This window comes from Hypoxylon trugodes, assembly GCF_022578975.1.
Source record: "Hypoxylon trugodes strain CBS 135444 unplaced genomic scaffold F4822scaffold_2, whole genome shotgun sequence".
NCBI lineage: Eukaryota > Fungi > Ascomycota > Sordariomycetes > Xylariales > Hypoxylaceae > Hypoxylon > Hypoxylon trugodes.
The window spans coordinates 1,592,737-1,616,410 of record NW_026250017.1 but is presented as its reverse complement, the minus strand read 5'-3'; the positions used below and the strand labels follow the sequence as shown (position 1 = coordinate 1,616,410).

The 23,674-nt window shown below is 46.7% G+C and overlaps 8 protein-coding genes across 8 annotated transcripts; 6 read left to right on the top strand and 2 right to left on the bottom strand.

Moving 5' to 3' along the window:
* The first annotated feature begins 417 nt into the window (after positions 1-417).
* Positions 418-2,132, top strand: F4822DRAFT_119929 (N-glycosylation protein-domain-containing protein). The gene is made up of 2 exons (XM_051452582.1): positions 418-1,146; positions 1,220-2,132. Exons 1-2 carry the CDS (start codon positions 823-825, stop codon positions 1,667-1,669), a joined length of 774 nt encoding a protein of 257 aa, XP_051317991.1. The 5' UTR covers positions 418-822; the 3' UTR covers positions 1,670-2,132.
* A 6-nt stretch (positions 2,133-2,138) lies between these two features.
* Positions 2,139-3,509, top strand: F4822DRAFT_120021 (acyl-CoA N-acyltransferase). Its single transcript, XM_051452584.1, has one exon. The coding sequence runs from the start codon at positions 2,526-2,528 to the stop codon at positions 3,030-3,032; it is 507 nt and encodes a 168-aa protein (XP_051317990.1). The 5' UTR covers positions 2,139-2,525; the 3' UTR covers positions 3,033-3,509.
* Positions 3,510-4,191: 682 nt separating this feature from the next.
* On the bottom strand, positions 4,192-6,661 carry F4822DRAFT_425426 (uncharacterized protein; the record flags this gene model as incomplete). Its single annotated transcript, XM_051460329.1, has 10 exons — positions 4,192-4,794; positions 4,849-4,925; positions 4,986-5,223; positions 5,278-5,465; positions 5,521-5,611; positions 5,672-5,801; positions 5,865-6,185; positions 6,243-6,350; positions 6,423-6,489; positions 6,571-6,661. 10 exons carry the CDS (start codon positions 6,659-6,661, stop codon positions 4,192-4,194), a joined length of 1,914 nt encoding a protein of 637 aa, XP_051317989.1.
* Positions 6,662-10,273: 3,612 nt separating this feature from the next.
* On the top strand, positions 10,274-13,663 carry F4822DRAFT_441274 (putative GMC oxidoreductase). The gene is made up of 13 exons (XM_051462842.1): positions 10,274-10,663; positions 10,727-10,918; positions 10,978-11,010; positions 11,070-11,093; positions 11,152-11,297; positions 11,475-11,567; positions 11,627-11,753; positions 11,807-12,259; positions 12,323-12,418; positions 12,475-12,624; positions 12,734-12,794; positions 12,906-13,374; positions 13,430-13,663. Exons 1-13 carry the CDS (start codon positions 10,642-10,644, stop codon positions 13,457-13,459), a joined length of 1,896 nt encoding a protein of 631 aa, XP_051317988.1. The 5' UTR covers positions 10,274-10,641; the 3' UTR covers positions 13,460-13,663.
* Positions 13,664-13,764: 101 nt separating this feature from the next.
* Positions 13,765-14,880, bottom strand: F4822DRAFT_119862 (uncharacterized protein). The gene is made up of 2 exons (XM_051452581.1): positions 14,823-14,880; positions 13,765-14,751 (listed from the first exon to the last, which is right to left on the bottom strand). Exon 2 carries the CDS (start codon positions 14,723-14,725, stop codon positions 13,868-13,870), a length of 858 nt encoding a protein of 285 aa, XP_051317987.1. The 5' UTR covers positions 14,726-14,751; positions 14,823-14,880; the 3' UTR covers positions 13,765-13,867.
* Positions 14,881-15,141: 261 nt separating this feature from the next.
* Positions 15,142-17,305, top strand: F4822DRAFT_390052 (uncharacterized protein). The gene is made up of 2 exons (XM_051457028.1): positions 15,142-15,453; positions 15,565-17,305. The coding sequence occupies exons 1-2, from the start codon at positions 15,338-15,340 to the stop codon at positions 16,559-16,561; spliced, it is 1,113 nt and encodes a 370-aa protein (XP_051317986.1). The 5' UTR covers positions 15,142-15,337; the 3' UTR covers positions 16,562-17,305.
* A 914-nt stretch (positions 17,306-18,219) lies between these two features.
* Positions 18,220-21,566, top strand: F4822DRAFT_119836 (uncharacterized protein). The gene is made up of 2 exons (XM_051452579.1): positions 18,220-20,660; positions 20,713-21,566. Exons 1-2 carry the CDS (start codon positions 18,367-18,369, stop codon positions 21,041-21,043), a joined length of 2,625 nt encoding a protein of 874 aa, XP_051317985.1. The 5' UTR covers positions 18,220-18,366; the 3' UTR covers positions 21,044-21,566.
* Positions 21,567-21,791: 225 nt separating this feature from the next.
* Positions 21,792-23,152, top strand: F4822DRAFT_436171 (uncharacterized protein; the record flags this gene model as incomplete). The annotated part of the gene is made up of 8 exons (XM_051462283.1): positions 21,792-21,841; positions 21,901-21,975; positions 22,036-22,469; positions 22,528-22,560; positions 22,622-22,653; positions 22,703-22,776; positions 22,929-22,999; positions 23,052-23,152. 8 exons carry the CDS (start codon positions 21,792-21,794, stop codon positions 23,150-23,152), a joined length of 870 nt encoding a protein of 289 aa, XP_051317984.1.
* Between the last annotated feature and the right edge of the window lie 522 nt (positions 23,153-23,674).

Below are 23,674 nucleotides of genomic sequence, written 5' to 3'. Positions count from 1 at the left end.
CGTCGTTATAGTCATCCTTTAGCGACGTACCGCTGAATTCCAGAGGTGGCCGCCGTTGTTATTAGATATCGAAGTTGTATCATGGATGTATGAAAAATTTAGGTGGATCTCTCGAAATATTCCTCAAGATACCTAAAAATGTACCTAGATACTGTATAATTAGTACCTACCTAACCTACCTAGGTACCTAGCCGAGTAAGGCAACATACATAGAGAGGGGACATCATGAACCAATAGATAAGCAAATGGGGTACCTGGATAACCAACATGAATGGTTAATGTTGATTTTTCTTGCTAAGCTAGGGTACTATAGCTACATATGTAATTAAAACGCTATATCCACTATAATATACGTGTCTACGTACCTAAGTACAGCCTATAGCATACTATTTGATCGTGTAATGCTACCTATAGGTACCTGGCGGCCCGGTTTAATACGGTACAATGACCTCACAGGCCACATCGCTCATTATCGTTACCACCATTAACCCACCACCATTACTTCCATTACTTGTACATACATAGCTACGTGCCTACATACATATACCCAATCTTGCACATCTTAGCAAAAATCACACATCATAAAATGCGACAACGATACTTGTTCCTCTGAGCAACATTCGGTTGGCTTTCTTTTCTTCCTCTTCCTCTCCCTCTCCCTCTCCCTCGTCCCCTTCTTCCGTCGTTGTGCTTTTCTCGAACCAAGCCCGACACACACTTCCTATGGCCACCTCGGCAAGACGACGAGCAATTGACCAGGCACAGCAAACAACTGGAGTGGCCGTAGCCATCGACTCGAGCCCTGTCCGGGAGGCTCCTTGAATGGCCGACCCACCACCCTCCTACTCCTCTTCCTCTTCCTCTCCTCCATCCAAAAACGATTCCGAAAAGCCTCGTCCCCCTGTCGTAGCCGTCTCCCTTTTGCAGCCTCGTGTTGCCGTTGCCCTCGGTGTGCCCAAACGTTGGCATTATACCCTCTCAGTCTGCCGTCTATTGTCCATTGTACCTCCTATTTGCTGGGGGGTGCGCTTTACTTTACGGTTCCTACTCGCTGATCTGCTACGCCTATCTGACCAGCGAAGCCATGACCGTGATGCCGCCACTTTTACTCTGAGGTTGACCGAGACGGCTTTGGCCGTCATTTGGGTAAGCTACCTATGGATTCAGTCCCATGTCAACTTGTCTTTTCTTTTTACTAATGTTGGTTCTCCCCGGCTAGTGTTGCGCCTCAGCATATCTCGCTTTCTTCTTCACCGACTGCCTCATGTCACGCTGGCTCATTAATTACACCCCGCAAGCGACAGTCGTCCGTCTTTTCACCATTAGTTGCGCCTTTGCTTATCTGACCTCGTGGATCGTTTTCCTAACGGGCGGATCTCAGGATCCTGGATTGCTGCTGCCGGCTTGGATCGGTATTGCTACCATATTGACCGCATGCTACCACTATACTCAACGCAAGATTAAGATCCGTAAGGAGACCTTTGCTAGCATTAGCGTATTCTCCATTGCGAGCTTCATCAGCATGGTTGCTTTATTGCTCCATTCACATTCGATGAGGGTTGGATATCAGAATGTACCATTGGTTGCGTTGGTCAAGCGAGGTTCGCAAATTGCGTGTGAAATCGTTTTTTGCGTCCTCGGCGTGACTAGGGACATAGACGGGTTATAATATGGAGATGCGTCGTTGCTCTATGTTCTTTCCTTCGTTGTGCTTCCGTTAGCCACTACTCGCACGTTGAAACATCTCATTTGGCTGGATTCCCGCGATATTTACACCCGCACCTTTCGATACCTACCTAGGTAGGTATCCATTGACCCAGCAATCGGCGGCGGCAGCTAAGAACTTAAGATAGACTTGTTCTGTGATGAAGCGGAGACGCTGTCTTGAAAAGAGTACTCTAGGCTAGGCGCGGGATGCCTTTCTAAAATGACATGGTCACCCTTCAAGCCCTCTCTTATTGTGCTGGATGCCTGTGAGCTGCGTCTTGGGCCATGATCTAGTTCGTGCGTATCACCCTTACCCGTATAGAAAGATCCAGTGATGATAGCGAATGACGCATCACGCTAATAAGAGATGTCCGAATAGGAAGACTATGTTAACAACACCCACTATGGTTGACCATATCAAAAACTACCCCTATAGCATTACTAGGTTACGAAATACATTGTGAAAATGAAATAGGATGGTGATATATCCAGTCGATAGAACTTGGGCTATGAGCTGATACGCCGAAAAAAGACCGAGGCCGTGCCAACACCTAACTCCGCATTGCTCTACCTAAAAATATACTGACTTACCCAATCTACTATCTGCCCTTTTACCGAGCCAACTATCTGTACGTACAAGATAGGTATCTCAAAGCGACAACTATCTCTGTAGTACATACATGCCTAGGTGTACGTCGCGCGAAGGATCCCTTCTATCTTATATACAACCCTTATTACAGAGCCACTTCCACCCCCTCAATCATTCCGCGCATTCGGTAATCGGAGAGCCCTGCCTGTCTCCATCTGATGCCATTTAAATGATGGCGACTATTCGTCCTCGAGAAGATTCGGATATCCCAACCTGTCTCCGAATTCTCGACGCTGTTTATAAGTCCACCGGCTATCCTGTGGGAGGCGTTAATAATTCAGTCTCATTCTTTACCAAAAACGAGACGGCCTGGGTCGCCGAAGTTAATGGTATGGTCGTGGGTCATATATCCCTCACCAAAGCCAGCTCCGAGAATGTCGCCGTAGCTCTGTGGAAGCAACGATACCCAGAGGATATTGATATTGCGGTTTTAGGGAGACTTTTTGTTCACCCCGAGAGCCGTAGGGGAGGCGTGGCTAGCAGACTTATTGAGACCGTCATCGAGGAATCCCGAAGGACGGGGCAGCGCCTACTCTTGTTTGCTTTGGTCAAAGACCAGGATGCCATTCGCCTATACCGTAGAATGGGTTGGAATCATTTCGGCAGCACTATCTTCAGATGGGGAAACAATAATGAGATGGCTGCTGAGTGTTTTGCTAATCCAGTATTCTTGTAGCTCCCTAATTCGACTTAAGAGGCTGCCGACGACCGTATAAGTCACTTGGATAGAGCACTATCTGCAATGGTTAGTTGTATATCCCTACCTCCATCTATTCTACCTATAACCCTCATGCTAATATAAGTGTAGTCTGGTTCTGTAGATGGATGAACGTACCTGAACACACTATACATTACATACATATGCAGTGATGGTTATTCGGTTATGACGGCAGAACGCAGTTACATAAATAGCTTAAGATTTAACTTCTTCTATGCATGAGCAGGCACTTACCTAGGTATGCGCCTCCCTTCAATGTTATTCTGCTACATGCACACATGCACACATGTATCCTTAGGTACTGAGCCCCTGAATTCACTCTGTCTTATTGACCTACTACTATATGTAGGTACATGTAGGCACTTCTCCCCATCCAGTCCCTCCAGTCTATTTCCATTCACCTACAAATATGCACTCGCTCTTTCTGCCGAGTGACGGTTGAGTGCATTCCTGATTCCTTACCGTAAGTACTTTCCTACATACATATGTAATGTATATATTACTACGCCGCCCCCTTTCTTCTCTCCCTTATTCTTCTATTTGCAACTCATAAGAGATTTTCCCTTCTTTCTTCTGGTTTTAACCAAGCAACGTATCTTCAGTTTAAGTGTTTTCTTTACTTTTACCCAATTCTCCCCTCCTTTCCAACCAATCATATCAGTATGCCGCTACACATTATTTCAGTACAATTTCATAAAATTTTCCTCTTACTTTATGGCAATAAATCTCAATTCCACGCTGTGGTCTAGGGAGCCAGTGTATATGCTGGAACCTTACAAGTCAATCGCCGGGGAAGCAGTGCCATATAGCTAATAGTGACCTGTTGGTTTTGCTAATTATAAGTTCTAGGTACAAACGGATGCGTATGGCTGTATCTATCCTGGTCCATCTTGTGAATGACCTATGTACGCGACCTCGATACGAAGTGAAAATGGTGTGTTCTGTTAAGCCTGTGGCTAATCAAATATCCTCCCTCAGGGACTTGTTAATAATTCATCATCATAGAATCGAAGGGGTTTAAAGCAAAGCAAAGCAGGGGAACACGACTACTTCTTCATCCGTGCTGCTTTGATATAACAGCAGATACGCACCATCTAGAACCCTACCGCCCATCTATCTACGCCTCACGCTGTGCCGAGCCATCGCCGCCACATTCAAGGTTTCCGACGCCACGGCCGTTGGGAGTGCGCGCCATCTCCTCCGCGGACAGTCCCTGAGCGGGAGCAAGATGCGAGTACGGATCAAAGTATGCCATTGGTGCATAATTAGGATCTTGGAGATACGGTGTCATCCATGAGTACGGGGTGCCGTAGTAAGGAGTCAATGGGCTGACTATTCCAGGGGTTGCCTGCGGCGTGGCCGGGAATGCGTTCGCACCTGGGCGAGGTGTTTGCGCGTAATGGGTAGGGCTTCCGAAACTCTGGCCTGTGTACGGGATATAGCCCTGTGACTGGACTCGGTGCAGCTGGTGCAACTGGGTTGTAGACGACATCGATCCGTTGCTGCTAGTCGAAGGCGGCAAGAAGCGCTCCGCGCGAGACGGCGTTGTGGGCTCGGTCGTCTTCATAGGTGTGAGCTGAACCTTCTTTCTTCCACTTGGGGTCGGTGTTTGATCCACCCTGGGAAAAGGCGCATCCAGCTGAGCTCGGCGAATGCTTTGAGATTCTTTGCTAGCTTTACGCTCAACTCGAATCACGGAACCAGACAAAACCTTTCCAGCCTACAAGCCATCTATCAGCCGACTGGAACATCATTATGATTTCGTTAGACCTACTAGGCGCTTTACAGCTAAGTCCGCCATATCTGGGCGAGAGAACTCAACGAACCCGAAAGCAATCGGTGTCGGACGACCTAAGAGTTATGGCTGTTAATGCCCCTTCATCCCCCCCCTAGCACGTGGAATTTACGAACCTGTGGCGGCCTCCTTTCGGACGATTTGCACCTTCTCAACGTCGCCGACCTCTTCAGCTAACTGAGTTAGCTGTCTCTCAAGATCAGGCTCCTCGACTGGGAGGTTCCCAACGTAAATCGATCGACGATCAACTTCATATCGCTGAAGCCATGCCTCATCCGGATCCATTTTCGGGGTTTGCTGGGTCTTTTTGAGATCATACGCAGCGACACGATACGTAGGATTGTGTCGATATGCCTACACCCTTGTTAGCAAAATGCATATCGTACAACATGCGGGTATAACACGTACGCCGATGACGTCTCGAGCAGCGTCAAAATTGGTGTATTCTATTAACACACCTCCCTTAATCTGCATGGCAGCCTGGATTTGAGGGTGCAGCAGTTCACACTTGCTGATCGGACCGAATACCTGCATTTGCTTACGGGCTTCCTCAACAGCCACTTCGTCTCCAAGAACGCTATAGATGATGAAGCTTCCTATGAGTAAGTTAGTACGTTTGTTACTGTGTTCATCATAAGGGACGCTACCTACGGTTCGCCTTCACCATCTCCGTGCGACACGGGCGTCCTTCGATCAAGATTCCACGGCCTTGGACTACCGCTTGTCGAGCATCCTCGTCTTTCTATATTTCGTTTCACGTCAGTTAAACCCGCAGACAGCGTTTAACACCACCATTTCTCACCGTGTATTGGCAGAAAGCGAACGGCATGTTGCGCTGATCACGGCGGATTTTCACAAAGACGATACCGAACTTGCTGAAAGCTCGAGTCAATTCTGCCTCAAGACGCGAATCGCGGACGAAATCCGGCAAACTAATTGCAATGTTAGGCCTCGGTTTTCTAGGCGAAATATATAACGCCAATGGGGATACATACTTGGCAACGAAGACACAAGCAGTTGCAGGGTAGAACGTCTGGGCATCGACGCCCCCAACTTGAGCTCTACTGCTCAAATCGGATGCACGATTACGCAGGATAGCAACCGGTTTCGTGTTGGGGATGACACCCTGCATAGTAGAGCCGAATCCAGAGGGTGACGCAGAAGTCGAAAAGTGTGTAGCAGTCGAGAATGCCAAAGCATGTCCCATGGCAGACATGCGACCCAAGTCCGAGGAACTAGCGTCATGAATCTTCCCGGGAGAATCAAACACATCTCCATCATCGGTACGCTTTCCTAGCTGGAAAGGTACGTTACCACTTTGACGAAATGTATAAGTTTGTGATCCCTATGGTTACGACATTCCCGCGACTTACTGATCTTCTTCGTCACCATGCTGTTGCGCAAGGACTTGACTATCGTGGCCATTACTGGTACTGGGTTTATCAATCTCGTGGCCACCAGGAGCCTTAGCGGTACCACGACTATTAGCATGGTTAGTAGCCATGCCTTGAGCAACTGTTTTCCTTTAGGTCGTTATATCCCTGAGTACTTACGCGACCGACGGGGGCGTATCGTCCAGAGTAATGTTCTCCAAGCCGACATCGAGGCGGACGCCACCGCCTAAAATGAGCTGTTAGCACAACGGCTTTCTCTTAAAAGCAAAAACATGGATACCAGTAGACAATAAAGGAATTTACCTACCCTGGTCCGACTTAGAACCCGGGGAGTCGACAACAACACGCGGTGAAGCTGCGCCAAGATTGGCGGACTGCTTCTTATGAAGTGTAGACATCGCGAGAACAATCGACTACCTATAGGTAGTAATACAGGGGCGTGATAATCCTCGGCCGACCTGTAGAAATCGCTATCAGTTAGCATGGGTGGAAAAATACCATGTGTTATGCCGCGGGGTTACCGGTGGAAAGAGCACACAGTAACAAACAATCGGCCGAAATAGAACGGGGAAGGTGGAGAGAGGGAAAGAGGAGACTGTGTGGAAGGCACAAGCCACATGAATCGAAGGTTCGCCCGAGCAGACAAGAAGATCCATACTTATGGAACTAGGCTGCCTCCAGATCGGAGGCAGAGAGGATAGCGAAGCAGAGGGAGAAGATGAATATTTGAAAAAAAACGGCGATGAGTCAAGCCAACTCGGAAACGAATATAAGGCTTAAACCGAACATTTCCGAACTCGACATTTCTTGAGAGAGAGAGGCGGCTTTTATAAGCGCTCTAATGACAAATGTTGCGAAGACACCGATAAAAACTGATTCTTTTCATGAACTAGGGGAATTAGGGGAAGCAAGCAAGGGGACAGTGCTTGTGATAAAAAAGAGCATGGGGGTGTATTGACTTACGACTGCGAGCGGGATGGTCAACGAACTGGCAAGCTATTCAACGTTTGAATGCGACGGACAAATATTCGCGCGTCAGAGAGAGGAAACCTCAAAAGAAGATTCCTTATTGAAGAATGCGGAGGGTACGGCGAGTGTAATGAAAACAAGGATTGGGAGGGGCTAATTGCAGAGGCGAGGATGTGATGCGACTTGGTTAGGGGACGGGGCGTCGGAAAGGGTTAGGAAAGATTGGGTAAAGACCCTAAGTACATAAAATACCTGGGCAGGCAATGCGTTCGAAGAAAAGAGGATGGGAAGCGGGAAACGGAAACAAGATACGGGGAGAAAACCTACCAAACACCTCCGGTCATAAATAGACGAGGAAGGGTCTATGGTCTCTCGCTGAGGATGAAAATGTTGTTAGGCTTATAACATTAACAAGGAATTCCGGAAAGAAGGATTGGTTTCGCTGTTTCGTTAACTTGGGATAGGGTCAGGAGAGAACGACGGACTGGAGCAAATAAATTATTTACCTGGGAAATCTTGAGTCGGGAGGCGAGTGCGGGTAGCAGTTAGTTAGGAGGGACGCCTACTGGCCTACCGCCTGGATACTGAGGAAATTAAAGCTGACGGAAGAACCTGAACCAGGCTGAAGAGTACCTATTGAGGCGCGCCTCGAGCCGATATCAATGTACTTGGACACGGGTAGATAAAGGCTTATTGGGATGGTGTTGTAGCGTTCGTCATCGAGACGAGGCCTTTTAAAAAAAAAATAAAAATAAAAAATAAAAAAATAAAGACAGAAGACTAGGTAGTAATTTTTGGGAAGAAAAAAAACGAGTTTGGTAGGCCACAAGTTGTAAACTTGTAGCAACGAACAGGTACTTTGATCTGTGAAGTCGGCAAGTGGACATCAACGCGACAGACCCGAGATGGCGGGCCGGAAAGAAACGATCTCAATGCTACATCCAATAGCGTTACTAACTTCGTGACCCTTAGCAAGGTTTTAGAAGATACTTAATGCCTCAACATATGTTCTATGGAGGTAGATGCATACGCACATTATTGGTCATACATGTATGTACGCTCCTTCCAAAACAGCACCGTTTCAGAGATGAGTTTAAGTAAGGAAAGTACGCTGTTCCCATACTTATTCTCCAAAGGAAAGAACAGAGGATACATACCTAGGTATCTACACGTGCCTACCTATGTAGGTAGGAAAGAGCACCATCCATATCCTGCTAATACATGCACCTGCCTTACCTACCTAGGTAGGTACCTAAATATACAAGTACATAATGTAGGCAGAGACCCAAGTACTAACTAAAGGAAAAGAGACGTGTAGCCAGGTCCATACAGGATACATCACGTATTCAAGTCACGGCATTGCATACCGAGGTACTACATACATGTAATGTGCTTACCTGTATTAAAAAACCCAAGTTGCATCTACGTCACGTACAAGTCGTAGCTGCCTCTATCTCTATCTAGATACCGGTAGTTTCCTGCACAAGATGAGTTAATTGATGTCATTGACCTTTATATTTCATCCCTTTTGAATTTAGATTGAAGCTACTTTCTCAAGATCTACATATATGTATGTAGTATGGCACCGAGGCTGGGAAACTGAGATACGTTAAGCTGGGGAAATAGTGAAGTCCCTACCCCATTGGCATCTCTTCGCGGATGTATTTCTTGTTTAAATTGTGAAACAGTTGTTGATGTACGTACCCATGTTACAATTCATCATCGACAGATTCACCCTAACCGTCAAATTAGACCGCTCTATCCTAATCACTCATTGAAAATTGGATGGAATTGGCATATATTTCTTTTACCACTACCACTACCACTAAACACGCCTCCACACACTTCTGTGTATGTTTACTATAACAAACGATAAACATGCCTATTAATAAAACAGTTGTCCCCCAAAGAGTATAATACAAGACCCTATAGCTACTAATGATTATATTAATTCTCAAAGTTGGTTGGATGCAACAATAAAATATTTATGGAACACCGAAGGCAAGTCAAGTTAATTACATAATCAAGCTTATAAGGAATAAAGGGGTGAAGATGCGGCGAGAAACGGAAAAGGGGGGTTATGTAACCCACGTCCTACCAGCCGACGGCAGTGAAAGCAAATAGCGGCGTATAATGCGCACATGGTTTCTACGAAGTACGGATTACTACCTTATGTAGTGCCTGCATTCTAACCTAGCATGGTATCTCTTCTGGAGCATTGATTTATCATCATAAAGGGGATTTCATCCCAAGACACCAAAGGTGAAGAACGTTTCCTGGATATTATACTCCGAATCCCACGGCAGCCCATTGTGAACACCGCGCACAACAATGTCACTACCACTCCTTTATGTACTGCCTAGGTAAGCCGCATACCACATTGAGATGAATTTCCTTCGTCCATTTTCAATGACAACATAATCGCAAGTGTAGAATACACAATGAGGACAGTTGGCATGTTCGAGTTCGAGGTAACGGGAGAGGGGAAGTCAACCCTGGGAGTAAATCCGGCTGAAAATGAATATAATACCTTCCAACGAGGAAATTAGTGAAGGGGCTAACGGAAGGGCCGGGGAAAGTTGCTCTTGAAGTTCACTAGATGATCGATATCCCTTGTCTCCTAGGCAAAGCAAAATGACACAGAATTTATTATTGACCATTGTCACCAGGTCCCGTAATATAGTACCGCTTAAGCGTCTAAGTAAATTTGGGAGCGACTCTCTATATATCCTGGCTATGAGCGTGTTTATAGCAGGTATGAATGGGAAAGGATCACCGGTATTCGTTGCAAACCCGCAATGGATCATGCGTTATATGGTTCAATGGAGGCATTCGTCGCTGGAGAATTAATTTTGCAAGTGGATATTATTAGAAAGGCCAGAAGGCATTTTCCATTGTTCATTTGGCGGATGGCGTGTCCCTACATACGGCGGCTAATTCGAGTCAGCAGAAGCAACCCCGGGAAATTGACACATCCTTTTCTATTTAAGCGCGAATACTCAACGTTCAATTAATATCCCCGTAAGCTATTCCTTAGCCTTATATGTGCTATGTCTGTTCCACGTTTTAAGGCAAGGGGGTAGCTGCCAGTTTCGTGACATCTGCCGATAAAATGGGCTCGACTAAATCCAATATGAAGACGTTGCATACTATAGGCTACCCAGCGAAGAAGCAACCCATGGTAGAGCGGACCGTGACCTAGGGCTGAAAATACCCCTGGCTAATTTCACGTGTCTCGGGCTCAAGGAGTCTATCTACTTTCGACCTGCCTGCTCGTATTCAACGATATTGTCCATGGGTACATTGATGTATATTACAATCTCATTTCAGCCATGTAACAATCCAACTATGAGCCATTTTGATGGGATAATTCGATCACCATGGAATATTCAAATATATAACACATAAGATGTCGACAGCCGCTATTACGGGTAAGCCTCTGGTCTCGCTATCTAGTTAACCTTGGAAATACCTGATGGCGTTTACTAACATAGCCAGGTTTGGTGTTTTGGCGACCTTGCTGCTCGCAGCGGTTGAGCCTTTCGGTCAAGCTGTTCGCCGGTCGGAACTTCAGTTACGATTCCTAAATGGCTCCTCCCAGGTGCGACCTTCATACGACTATGTGATCGTAGGAGCCGGAACAGCTGGCTTGACTATAGCGGATCATCTAACAGCAGATGGCAAATGTGAGCTGGCGAAATCTAACTCTTAATAAAGCATATATCCATTAACAACTTGAATTCAGATACCGTTCTAGTCGTGGAGAATGGAGATGTCGGTGAGGCATGCCTTGAGAACAATTAAGAGTAGAGTATATCGGCTAACGCCTATGTGAAGTCGACTCTCCCAGAATCAAACAAGGTACTTACCCACCTTTCTATGATATTTATCATGTTATGTACTAAAACCTTCCCTGTAGTTTACTCAGGTAGTGCCGCTATGGGACCGACTTGGTCCTACCAAATCAATTCCGTGCCTCAAGTGAACCTACAGAACCGAAGCACAGCAGTCGTTGCTGGCAACCTAGTTGGCGGTAGCTCTGCTATTAACGCCATGATGACTGTTGTATGTATAAGAGCATATCCTTCCTTTACCGTTGACCCCTACTCCTTAACTCCTCTATTGTTTGGTTAGCTCGCCCCGGTAGGATTTCAAACGATTTCCTTTGACTCTTAGCTACGGGTTAATGATTTGTTTAAAGTATCAGTCATTAAATTTTCTAATTTGTTTTGATACGCATAGCGGGGAACCTCGGAGGACTATGATCGATGGGGGAGTTTCTTTGGCAATAACTCCTCCTGGTCTTGGGATGGCTTGCTGCCGTATCTTAAGAAGGTGTGTCTCATTATCCCCCTCCACCGAGAATTCCCTACCTACGGCTAATTCGTTGATAGGCCCTTACTTTTGTGCCTCCGGACCCCGCCGTAGCCAAGTCGGTAAACATAACTTATGACTCTTCATATTGGGGCAATAGTTCTGGTGTATATGCAGGATGGCCGTTCTTTCAGTGGCCTGGACTAAGTGAACATTGTCTCTTTCCTTCAAAATCCAGGGTTTACTAACATGGGGTTTAGCTACGCAAATTGAGGCCTTCAGAGATATACCTGGTGTCGAATTCCCCCCTGACAGTGGTGCAGGCAAAGCGGGATTTTACTGGTTCCCAACCTTCATGGATCCTCAGAAGGTTCAGAGATCTTATGCTAGAACTGGACATTATGATGGTATTAATAGGACGAACCATGATGTCGTCACCAAGTCTCATGTTACCAAGGTTCTGCTAGAAGACGGGGCGGCTACAGGTGTGATTTTCCGACAAAAAGTTGGAAACGCAACGACCTATACCACTGTCAAAGCTAACCGTGAAGTCATCCTTTCTGCTGGCGCGATCCACTCTCCCCAGCTGTTACAACTGAGTGGAATTGGCCCCAAGAAACTGCTCGAGTCCGCCGGCATTAACACGACTGTTGACCTCCCTGGTGTTGGCCAAAATTTCCAAGACCATCCAATGATGTTCATGAGCATTGTCCGTAAGTAACTCCTAGATCTAGACGCCATTGGATACGAAGGGGGCTGAACACGAAATTTTCTAGTTGCCAACTTTACGACACACCCAAGCCCACTTGATATGTTCAATAATAAGAACTTCACTGATTGGGCACAGGAGCTCTGGAGGACTAACAAAACAGGTGAGTGTAGAAAATCATGACGATTCCGGGGTTTGAATTGATAATTTGTATCATAGGTCCATACTCTATGGGTATAGGCAATGCAGCAGCATGGTTGGGAATGCCTGTAATCTCGCCGGAGAGATTCGAAAGCATAGCAAACAAATTGGAGAACCAGGATCATGCAGCCCAATTACCTCCCGATACCGATCCTACGGTGGCTGCTGGTACGTACTCTACCTTGAAGTTTCCTAGACTTGGCCCTATCCTTAGATATAAGGACGAGAAAAAAAGGAAACGAAAGGAAACTAAGCAAGGCTGATATTATATGTATAGGGTATAGAGCGCAAATGAAGAACATGGCGGCGTCTATTCGTTCTTCAAACACGGCGTTCTAGTAAGTGGGCCACTTGTTTCGTTCGAAACGTATCTCGCTTGTCGCGACTCACGTGGTAGAAGGTGTGCGGTTATCGTGGGCAGTCCTGATTGCTGACTTAACGTATCGCAGTAATCATGTCTTAACAGGGGCCGGATCCTCGGGCACATTGGTAGACCTACATCCTTTAAGCCGTGGTACCGTCAACATAAACACGACAGACCCATTCAACACCGAGCCTATCGTAGACTACAGAGCCCTAACTAATCCCGTGGATGTCGATATTTTAATCGAGATGCTCCGATTTACTAAACGATTCTTCTTCGAGACACGATTAAAGGAATACCTCCCCCGACAAGTACAACCACCCGACTACGTCAATGAACCAGAAGACTTGGCTGGCTTCTTGTCGGAGAACCTTACGCCTTCGGAGTTCCATCCCTCTGGGACTTGCGCCATGATGCCGAGAGAGCTGGGTGGTGTTGTCGATGAAAACCTGAAGGTATACGGCGTGAAGCGTCTGAGGGTGGTCGATGCTAGCATTATGCCTACATTACCTGGAGCGAACACTTGCCAGAGTGTCTATGCTGTTGCCGAAAAAGTAAGTAACATATATATACCTGACGCATAGGGGGATTGAGTCTGACAATACGTAGGCGGTTGATCTTATCAAGGCTGATTTGTAATTTGATGGAAATGCTCAGTTGGAATGTTCCTCGCGTACCGTCCGAGTCTGGAAGGGGAGGATTTCATGTAGGGGGGCCGGTCGCTAGAGTTTCCGAAAATATTTCATTTATAGCTATCTTGCCGCTTCGCGTGTATGAATTCTGCCTACCTACAACGACAGGGTGTATGGTTTATAAGGAGATAGTAGTACGAATTTACTAGGACGCCTTGTGCCGGGAATGACCGACTGCAAATTGATGGGGGGTTTTTTTTGGCTACTGAGGTCCTGTTGTGAATAACCTCATGTCGTTCCCTACCTCTTGGCGTGAAATCTAATCCGCACTCAGCCCGCGAATTCTCGAAGCTGCAAAAAGTCAAACAATACGCCTCGAAACACCTTGCGCCCTTGCCAAAATAGGTATTCCTGTTTAGCCTTGAAGTTCCAATATCTGTTTTAAGCCAGTCTCTGAGGCTCTGAACCATCGGCCTCTTTCCTCGAGATCGTCTTCGATGCCGCCTAGAGCTGCTTCTTTGCGTCTCCTAGCCTCTTTTGCAGCGGACATACTATTTTGCCTCTTTGTCTCGACGGGCTGCAGTTCGGCGTGCAGCCGGTCTAATTCCTTCTTCTTCCTGGGCACTTGACTCTGCAATTGCTCTAGTTGCCGGTCTAACTCAGTCCTCCGTCGCTTCTTCAACTCGATCAAATCCAGGGTCTTGGCTAGAGGTAGGTTCAACTCCGGGTTTGGATTTGACCCTAAGACCCGCGTTTCCTTCAATTCTGCTACTGCGTTCTCGAGCTCTTTAATTTTGCTGGGGAGTTCCTCCAATTTGACTATCTCGATTTGAACCCTCTCATACTTTCTACTAAGATCTACCGCTTTCTCCCCAAGTTCGGTGACCACACTTGTGACCTCGGTTTTTAAGGCCTTAAGCGTTGCTTTTGCTTGCAGGTTTTCCTTCTCGAGATCCACGTTTTCCTGCGGAGTGACAATAAGAGGCGGGTCGCCTACGATAGCGCGAATAAATTTCTCTTTGGTAACCTGCTCCACGTAACTGAAACGCAGCTTAGAAAATAGTTCTCGATAATGTGTTAAATCTGCCTCGAGGGAAGATGGTGTCGTGGCGTCAAGCGAAGAGGCGGATATGTCTGATGTCCGCTGGTGGGGGTCTTGTAGTTGTGTGATAGCGGCTGAGATGGGTTCACTGAGCTTTAGAATGGTGATTTCCTGGCTAGTAATGAGCGATTGCAGCTTAGCTAGGGTATCCTCTGGCGTAGAGGGCGTCATTGTGACTGGTGTCGCCGCGTGTTTCACTTATAGATCGAATGAGAATTTCGAATGAAAAAGTCTTGCTGAGACGCGGGTCAATTGTGTAGCTACGCGCCTTCTATATCATCCCCCCCCCTGTTTTCAACTGAGTGAACGCACAATTACTTGAAAAGTAGGAGTTATCGCGTTGTTTGATGGACTGGTGGGTTTGAAGTATTTACTTCCATCCAAGAAAGGAAATGTATGCATGTGGGTCACTCACATACATAAGAAATACATAAGAAAAAAATGATTACATAATCTACTGTACTGGGTCAGAGATAAGATAAGATAATGAGTGTAAGCAGCTGGTGGCACCTGGCAGTGAAAGTGATGGATAGTATGTATTTTTTTTTTTTCTCTTTATGTAGCTCTAGAGGTACTTCCAGTTCTGTATTTATAACCTTTCCGGCAACTCCACAATATAGAGGACAGACCCACATATACTTAGCCCACCCATCCAATTCCCTTCACCCCGCTGCCTGTGCTGACTCGACTACCTTAGGTAGGTACCCTAGGTAGGCTTAGGACCCTCTTACGATTCCAATTCTCGCTCCCTCCGTATATTCCCAACCAACCACCAACCTGAAGATGCCTCCCGAAGAATTTCTCACAGATGACCAAGTCGCCAACCTTTTGGTCAAGGAAGCCCAGGACTGCTCCCTTAGATACTCGGCAATGGGTCTTGACGCATTCAAGTCCTCCAAGTAAGTACCCGCCCAGGTGGTTCAGTTCATGCACGAATTTACTGTTGTGTTACCAGAGATTCTGCTACCCTATATTGATTCCCAAGTGAAGCTAACCTGCACTCTTCCCAGGCGTCCCGCGAATCAACCTAAACCCAACACTCGATTTCTTAATAATATCATCCGCGATACCAACAGCCATAATCGCGCCCTCCTCGCTAAAGAAAATGCCGAGTCGCAGGCGAAGCTGCGCGATCTTGAAGATGCGGAAGAGAAGAAGAGAAAAGAAGAAGGTCGCAAATTGCGCAAATCCAAACCTGGACCTAGCGACACTCGAAAGCGTATGCTTGGAGATATTGCCGCTATACTCGGCTCGTCTAAGAGGCGTAGGACTGAGAGGACAGACATCCCTACTGGCTATGCTTCGGATCTGCCAGAGCCCAGTTCCAGCGATAGGAATAAACATCGGCAGCGCAAGAGTTTCGCAGCAAGTGATACAACCAATAAGCGGGCTAGCAGTCGAAAGGATCGTTCAACAGGACGTAGTGATGTCAAAGCACAGCGCTATACCTACCGTTGTGAAGACAGCTCGGGGGGTGGATCACTTTCGACCGATCCTCGTGGTCGAAAGCGAAGAAGGCATTCGCCTCGAAGTGATAGAGACCGGCAGCTAGGCGTCGTGAAACACTCGGAAAGTCGACCTTCCCAATCCGAATCCGAAGAATCATCTGATTCGGACCCGCTAGAAGAAATCATTGGCCCTCTGCCAGCTAGGAAGACTACCGTTCAACGGCGAGGACGTGGTGCCAATGCCTCCACGTCTGGTATAGATAGTCGATTCGCTCCGGACTACGACCCGAGGAATGATGTTACACCTGACCCTGAAGAAGGAGACGACTGGGAGCGCGCAGCAGAGGCATTTCGCGACCGCCAAAAGTGGAAACTACAGAGAGCGGATAGACTACGGTCTGCGGGGTTTACCGAAGAACAGATAAAAAAATGGGAGACGGGTGATGAGAAAGACGAAGCAGACGTCCGATGGACTAAAGCTGGCGGCTTAAGGGAGTGGGACCGCGGCAAAGTAGTTGCTAAGGACGGCACGGTAACTCTTGCGACAGGGGACGATTAGTGAATGAGTTCTGTTAGGAATTGGACTATTTTCAAATTATCATGATGGACATGCGATACCAGGCTATTGGCTAGCCTTTTTCTTTCTAGCATAGCAAAGCATTTGCATCATATCGCATTATTGTATTACATGGTGTGGAAATAGCATTAGCGTCGGCGTTGGCGACATGTCTTTATGGTCTAAGTTTGGTGATGAGGATCGGATATTAATGAACGAACGCGACAAGTTATTCTACATGTTCCGTATAGAAGCTGTCTATCTATATATACTACTGATGGTAGCCGCGGCTGTTAATTTTAAATATAAAGTACTAAAGTGAATAATAAAAAGTCTGGGATCAAACACTGCGTAATGAGATAACTACGCTATTATTCCAAGGATGGTAAAAGTCGATGTTTCTTTCCACTGCTACGCGGTAACGCCTTCTTGGGTTTATCAAAAGGAACCGCCAGGTAAGAAATGCCCTGGGTCGGCAAAGGCGGTCAAATTACGTATACATGTATATAGTATTAGGGGTGAATAGTATATCGTAGTTTTGTAATTTTGACGATCTTGATGGTCTCTTATAATCACCGCGGGGGGATGCCTGGGGTTTGCCTGCTGATGAGCGGAATTCGGTTTCGACTTGTTTCAGGAAAATACAATCATGTACGATAGAAGTAAGATGTATATTGCAATGGTTAGGCAGGGTATAGCCCTTGAATACATGCACCTAGGACCTTGGATGATTGAAAAATCTTTGCCTACATCCAAATATATCTAACATCTAAGTTTTGCACGTACCCAATTCACCATTAAATCATAATGTAATGGAGCTTATGTACTTGTATCCATGTATTAGAAAGCTGGGGGTAGGAGTAAAGGTGTAGTAGAGTGCAGCGTTTAAATACTTGATACAGTGTGCGATAACGGTGGCTTGTTGTACCTTCCCATCTGCATTGTAACCAAAGTATACTTCTTAGGTACATACATATGTAGGTATGTATCAGGTACTTATTAAGGAAAAAATACGACACTACCCCCTTTTAAGATTCATTAAACGCGCGAGGGGCTGCGTAACTGCCATTGTGACGCAAACACGCGCTGGTTTCCCACCCTTACTAACCAATCTTAGTAACCGTTCTAGCTCAGACTTCTACCCCTTGTGATTTAACTCTGATGGTGGATTTATGTACCCACTTCAAATCCGGAGCGCCTGTGGAACTATGGAACTGCCCACCACTAAGGATCCTGACCTCACCATTTGAACTAATCAGTCCCAATCAGGTAATTATGTAAACTCTATCTATCCAGGTACCTCAAGTGGGTAGGTGTGTACCTTAGGTACTAGATGTACATAGGTATGGCTGGACTTACAACAATGCCGTCAACTCCGCAGTTTCGCATCCCATCTTTCCCTATTTATTATTATTATCATCACCATCATCGTTGCCGTCCAGTCCAGCCCAGCCTCGTCCAAACTCGGCCGACCAGAGGAAGTCTTAGTATTGTTGGATTTATAGATTTGTAATTCTTTCCCCCTTCTCTTGCAACGGTACCCTCCCCCTTCGTACCAAGTTTTTTTTTTTTTCTCTCTCTCTTTCGTTCGGTGATCTTGTTGCTATCTCCTGACCCCACTACTCTCTTCCATTCGGGCTCGAGCCCTTTTAAATAAATCCTTACGTATTTAATATTCTCTGTCCGTGCTACTCTAATAGTACATATACTACTACCACGAATGGTTACCTTTACAGTCGAGCAGCTGAATTGCCAGCTACGTTGATAAGCAACAACGGTCCTACGCTCTTTCGCGTAACATCGCAAACATGCGACCTCCGAGAATCCTCATCCTTGTTCTTTTCTTCGCCGCCTGTCTCTTCCTCCTATGTCGTGCGATTACAACGGTCGGCCGTCCCGCACCTGTCATATCTTCGCCCCAAACAACACAGAAATCCGGCTTCAAATCTCTGTTCTCCTTCTCGACGCCTTTTACCCTCTTCCCACCGAACGCTATTATCACCATAGCCGACGACAACAGTACCTCATTCGCGGCCAGGCCTGCGGCTTTTGGGCCCCCTTTGCCGGGGAAGGGCATGGATGGACAGTTATGGATTGGGAGTGGTTTTACTGAGGAGTCTCTGCAAAATGGAGAGGGCGAGGGCGAGTTGGGCTGTAGTGATGTACCTGGTTGGGACGATGGCACTTCGAGTGCTGTCCTCAAGCCATCGACAAAGGAAATACAAAATAAATTCAAAACTGTCGCTGATGTCGGTAAGACAAAAAAACAGAAACGGTCTGATACTAAGAGCCCTCTGGTCGATCGAATCGCCGTTTCCGAGTCAGAGCCTAGATCCGGATCCAAACCCAAACTTAAGCCGATTGACGATGGGACCGACGATTACCTCCACCAAAATCCTGATAAATTGGTTAATCCGCAGAGTGACGCACTAGGGTTTTCGAGTTCCAGCCATGCCGATATTCAGTCAATACAGGAGGGGGCCGAGATCGCCGGCAAGATAGTCTTGCTAAGCCGTGGTGGCTGTGGTTTTCTCGAAAAAGTAAAATGGGCCCAGCGGCGGGGGGCCATTGCTCTTATCGTCGGTGACAACCAAAGAGGAGGCCCATTAATACAGATGTATGCCCATGGGGATACTTCCAATGTCACTATCCCTTCTATCTTCACATCTCGCACGACCGCGTATCTACTCTCGCTCATGATGCAACCTGGAAGCTTCATCGAAGATATAATCGATGAGAACGGCAAACCTTCTTTGAAAGTACAACAGTCCGACAGGGCTCGGAAGAACAGGAAGCCAAGGGGAGCGGCTGCGCTGGCTCAGCCTCTAGGAACGGTTTCAAAACCGAGAGGCGTGAAAACCCCGCCGGCCAAGAAGCTTCCATCATCGAAAAATGAGTCAGCAGGACCAGCAGTAGGCTGGCTTTCTAGAGTATTGAATTGGGGTACCAGCCCCAGTTCCATTTCGGCCGGAAGCCGCCCGCCTAGTAGTGGCCAACTCGACTGGGTCATAGTCGAGGATTTTTCGGACGAAAAGGATAAAATCATAAAAACTAGTCTGGACCGTGCTTCCAAAGCAAGGTCGGACAGCTCTTCAAGGACAAAGGACAGACAAGCCCCCGATGATCACTTTCAGATAGGGGTAGAAGACTGGCGGGATCCAGACTTAGTTGGTTCTACGGGTGAAAACGAGAAGCCAGAGAAGTCTTCGGTAGAGGCCAATAGCAAGTGGGTCAAATCGAATTCAAGGATTAATCAAGCCTCTGGCTCTAGAGTGTCAGAAAATAAGAAACAAAAATTTAACGTACCACCACCGATGGGAGGCAGAGTCACCCCTAACAGCGGGGAATATGCGGCAGATCATATGCCCGCGAAGGGGTTCGACGCTTTCGGATCCGCCGAAGGAAAAACGTCGCCTTCGAGGAATGGGGGTCTCATTTCTAAAATACTAGGAGACGGTGATGGAGAGGATCTTACCAAAGTCGAAGCCAAGCCTAAATCTGTGGACAAGGCAAGTGTCGAAAAATCCACTAAATCTGGAGATCTTCCCAATGAGCGAGAAGGCCTTTGGGTTGTTATTACCCCCTCTAGTGGTGCTAGCCCTTTCTTTGATACGCTCTTAGTTCTAGTTATCAGTCCTCTTATAACACTCACGGTAGTGTATGCTCTCCTTATCTTGCGGGCGCGCATTCGGCGAAGACGATGGAGAGCTCCGAAATCCGTTGTCGAGCAGCTCCCGGTTCGCACGTACCACACCGTGGCATCCACACCAAGTCGAACGTCCCGGGTACCATCTCCCGCTAGTTCGTCCCCCACGACACCATTACTCCAGAGTCAACACGGCCCTTCAAGGCCCAGGCCCCGATCGCGGACTACTACTAGTGTACCGTCAGCCAGCGAGCTGCTACAGGTTGAGTCTTCGTTACCGCTTCCTAGATCTACGTCACGCGCGGAGCACGAGAAGCGTAATACGCAGACTTCAAGCGAGTGGAAAAAGTATATGAGCCGGCAAGTCGAGTGTGTCGTTTGTCTAGAAGAATATGTCGACGGCGTTAGCCAAGTTATGAGTCTACCCTGTGGCCATGAATTCCACGTGGATTGCATGTAAGTTGACATTTTGCTACTCACAGAAGTACATAGGGCTGACAGGTAGCAGAACGCCGTGGTTGATAACACGACGACGAACCTGTCCTATCTGCAAAGGTGACGTTGTCCGATCCTTAGCTCGAGGGATGCCATCTAGCCCACGATACGAGCCATACCAAGATGATAGTGACGAGGACCTGTCAATGCAAGCAACGAGCTCCTCGTCTTCCAATGCCCCCCTGAGACAAGTAGACGATACCGATATAGAGCAGGGAACTTCAACAGGCTCCCACCGCTCGCATCAAGAGGGTTGGTTCGGTACGTTTAGGGACAGCCTGCGTGTCGGATTCCTGTCTCGGTCTAGGCAAACATCGGAAGACATCAATAATCGGGATAGGTGATAAGTACCCTCCCTATATGATATACTTTTACTTGACAGGATTGGCGTTGGGTCATATTATAGCGACATGACTTCATTACATACTGGTTACGGTCGGAGAACGCGTCAGGGACATGGCAAGGGGCTCGGAATGGGATTAGGAGCATGAACTATTTCGCTCCTCTATTGGGTTGTTACATGTACACGCCTTTTTCAAAGGGCGTCTCTTTTAGTGAAAGGCGTGTAAGCATTTACTGGTTGGCCTTTGGATTATAGGGAGTAATAGGCTGTAGAGAACGCGTTATACCTAGGCAGCTAGCTAGGATGAGGAGTATTATACCCTGTGTATACGTGAATGGTTGCGAGTATAAATTCGGCTTGCTATCGTGATTTGGTATTGACATAAGTACATACCTAGGTACATAGGCGTTAGACTCTTCAACGTCGCCGTATGTGGTCAAAGCTTTTCCAAAAATGGAAAGTGGGTATTCAAGACCCGCAATGATTTATATGGGGGTCAGTCATCCATGGATGATTGCTAAGGCGTACCTAGGTACCTAGGTACTACTATATTCCTTATGACGACAGCATCCTTTCATTCTTGATCTACCCGCCCATGTCATTCACAATGCAGAAAATTTCCAAGATCCTCTCAACCATTAAGATTCGCGACAACAGATTAAAATTGCTTCGATAATCGTACTTCTAAGGTAACTCGGCACCAACAGCAGTATAGTCGGTGGCATCGGAACTTGCGAAGGCCCTTCATAATGTCAAGCGGTTTCGCCAGCAATGTTCAAGTCAGAGCCCAAGAGGTTGCGTACGCGAAAGCCATAATTATGTCTTTTTCTTTATACCGCTTCAACTAACCCTTTTCAGAAAAGAGGATTACGAAAGAGCAAAGGTTCTATTATCCGATGCAGCTAGAAGCGGTGCCTATTTATATCCCTTCAAGTATGTCAAATCCATATAATATATCACCATTTCGAGCCGGTTAGTAATTAGGGATACCAGGGGCATTGTCTACTTCATAACACATAAGTCATTATGGAAGCCGTTCTATTCTCGAATCCTACCGACTTTGGGGCTCACAGCAACTGTATTAGCTTCTATGTTCTTTTTCGCGTACCTACCACAACTTGCAATTCTTATCTTCGTCAACGGGCCTTTAGCCGTCTTCACGACGATACTTCTTATACTAAACGAAAGCTCCACAATAATCAACATCGTCTCCCGCAATTTCCTCCTACAAGATGTTTTACTTGATACGTTTGATGGTACACTAGTCGCGAGGAATGCGAATGATATTGTTAGCAAAGGGAGACAATTGAAATCTGGCAGTGATCCTATCTCGAGATTAGGCAAGATCATAAAAAGCCCCTTTTCGAAATTTACCCCCAAAGCTTTAATCAGATATGTCATATATCTTCCCCTCAACTTCATCCCAGGTATGCTAGCTTACGCCATAGCCGTACTCCTTCGCTAACGAATTCCGTGCCTTAATAGTCGTCGGCACGATAATATTTATACTTCTTCAAGGTAGTAACAATAGTTTCCAATGCTACATATATTGATTACTAACATATTATCGCACTGTAAGGTCGGGCGAGAGGTAGCTCTGTTCATGGCCGGGTTCGTTGTTCCCAACTTCTTTTCTCAACCAAGCCTAACTGTGTGGCAGTATTTTCAACTTAAAGGGTGGTCCTCGTCCGAGCAGCGAGATTGGCTTGCACGCCATACAGCTCCGTACACAACGTAAGTTTAGTTTTGCTGTCCCGAGGAATGAGCTCCATCACGATATCCGAATGGCGATGCCGTATCTTTTTACTTCCTATTCTACAATGAACCAATGACTTAATGCCTCTTAGAGATTCATGATATGGGCTCATGCTAATCTAGCCCTATAGCTTTGGAACGATAGCAACCCTTCTCGAGATGGTTCCTATACTCTCTATGTTTTTTGCATTCACTAATACTGGTACGTCCAAACTCATCTTGACAAGCACCTTGTGATTGACGAAACGTGTTAGTGGGGGCTGCTCTCTGGGCTGCCGATATTGAGGAGAGAAACACAAATATGACCCAGGGAACGGCCCCTAACTTACGGGAGTCTGTGAAGAAAGCCGAGTAGTGTCGCACAGTAAATGCGAGAAGCCGCTGCCTCCGAGATTAGGTGAAACGAAGATCCTGCACAGCAATACATAGCCGGCCTGCATCATACCTAAGACCGAGACCAAATCTTGGAGCAACTTGTGTTGCTTGCCACGGGCACACAAGGTTCAGAAAGCTTATGATGCTTTTGGTAAATACGGCTTGAATAAACGCTCACTGTGGCCGCAGCAAATCAGCTATGTATGATCTCTGTGGAACTGATCTCATATACAAATTGTCATTAGGGCCCAATTGACGCCTAAATCTACTTATATCGATTGGCTATCTAAGCTATCTAAAGATTCCAAACTCTGGCTACCGCTAACTCATTTGTTATAATAAAGTCTAAGGATCTTACTAGATTTTCCCGTCACATCTTTCAGCGAGAGTCCCCTTTACACGTGTTATATGTCTTGCAACTTTGTGTGGGGCGAACTACACAATCTCGATTAATTAAAGCGAAACACGTCAATACCACTAGAAACGTGCTTTATTTTCTAGA

What these genes read in the sequence shown, in the direction of transcription:
- F4822DRAFT_119929 (XM_051452582.1), top strand. Translation starts at nt 823, where the DNA reads ATGGCCGACCCACCACCCTCCTACTCCTCTTCCTCTTCCTCTCCTCCA. An exon ending in CGGCTTTGGCCGTCATTTGG is followed by an intron (nt 1,147 to 1,219) that starts GTAAGCTACCTA and finishes CTCCCCGGCTAG; the next exon opens with TGTTGCGCCTCAGCATATCT.
- F4822DRAFT_390052 (XM_051457028.1), top strand. Translation starts at nt 15,338, where the DNA reads ATGCCTCCCGAAGAATTTCTCACAGATGACCAAGTCGCCAACCTTTTG. An exon ending in GACGCATTCAAGTCCTCCAA is followed by an intron (nt 15,454 to 15,564) that starts GTAAGTACCCGC and finishes CACTCTTCCCAG; the next exon opens with GCGTCCCGCGAATCAACCTA.
- F4822DRAFT_441274 (XM_051462842.1), top strand. Translation starts at nt 10,642, where the DNA reads ATGTCGACAGCCGCTATTACGG. An exon ending in TGCTGCCGTATCTTAAGAAG is followed by an intron (nt 11,568 to 11,626) that starts GTGTGTCTCATT and finishes ATTCGTTGATAG; the next exon opens with GCCCTTACTTTTGTGCCTCC. An exon ending in TCTTCAAACACGGCGTTCTA is followed by an intron (nt 12,795 to 12,905) that starts GTAAGTGGGCCA and finishes AACGTATCGCAG; the next exon opens with TAATCATGTCTTAACAGGGG.
- F4822DRAFT_120021 (XM_051452584.1), top strand. Translation starts at nt 2,526, where the DNA reads ATGATGGCGACTATTCGTCCTCGAGAAGATTCGGATATCCCAACCTGT.
- F4822DRAFT_119836 (XM_051452579.1), top strand. Translation starts at nt 18,367, where the DNA reads ATGCGACCTCCGAGAATCCTCATCCTTGTTCTTTTCTTCGCCGCCTGT. An exon ending in GAATTCCACGTGGATTGCAT is followed by an intron (nt 20,661 to 20,712) that starts GTAAGTTGACAT and finishes GACAGGTAGCAG; the next exon opens with AACGCCGTGGTTGATAACAC.
- F4822DRAFT_119862 (XM_051452581.1), bottom strand. Translation starts at nt 14,725, where the DNA reads ATGACGCCCTCTACGCCAGAGGATACCCTAGCTAAGCTGCAATCGCTC.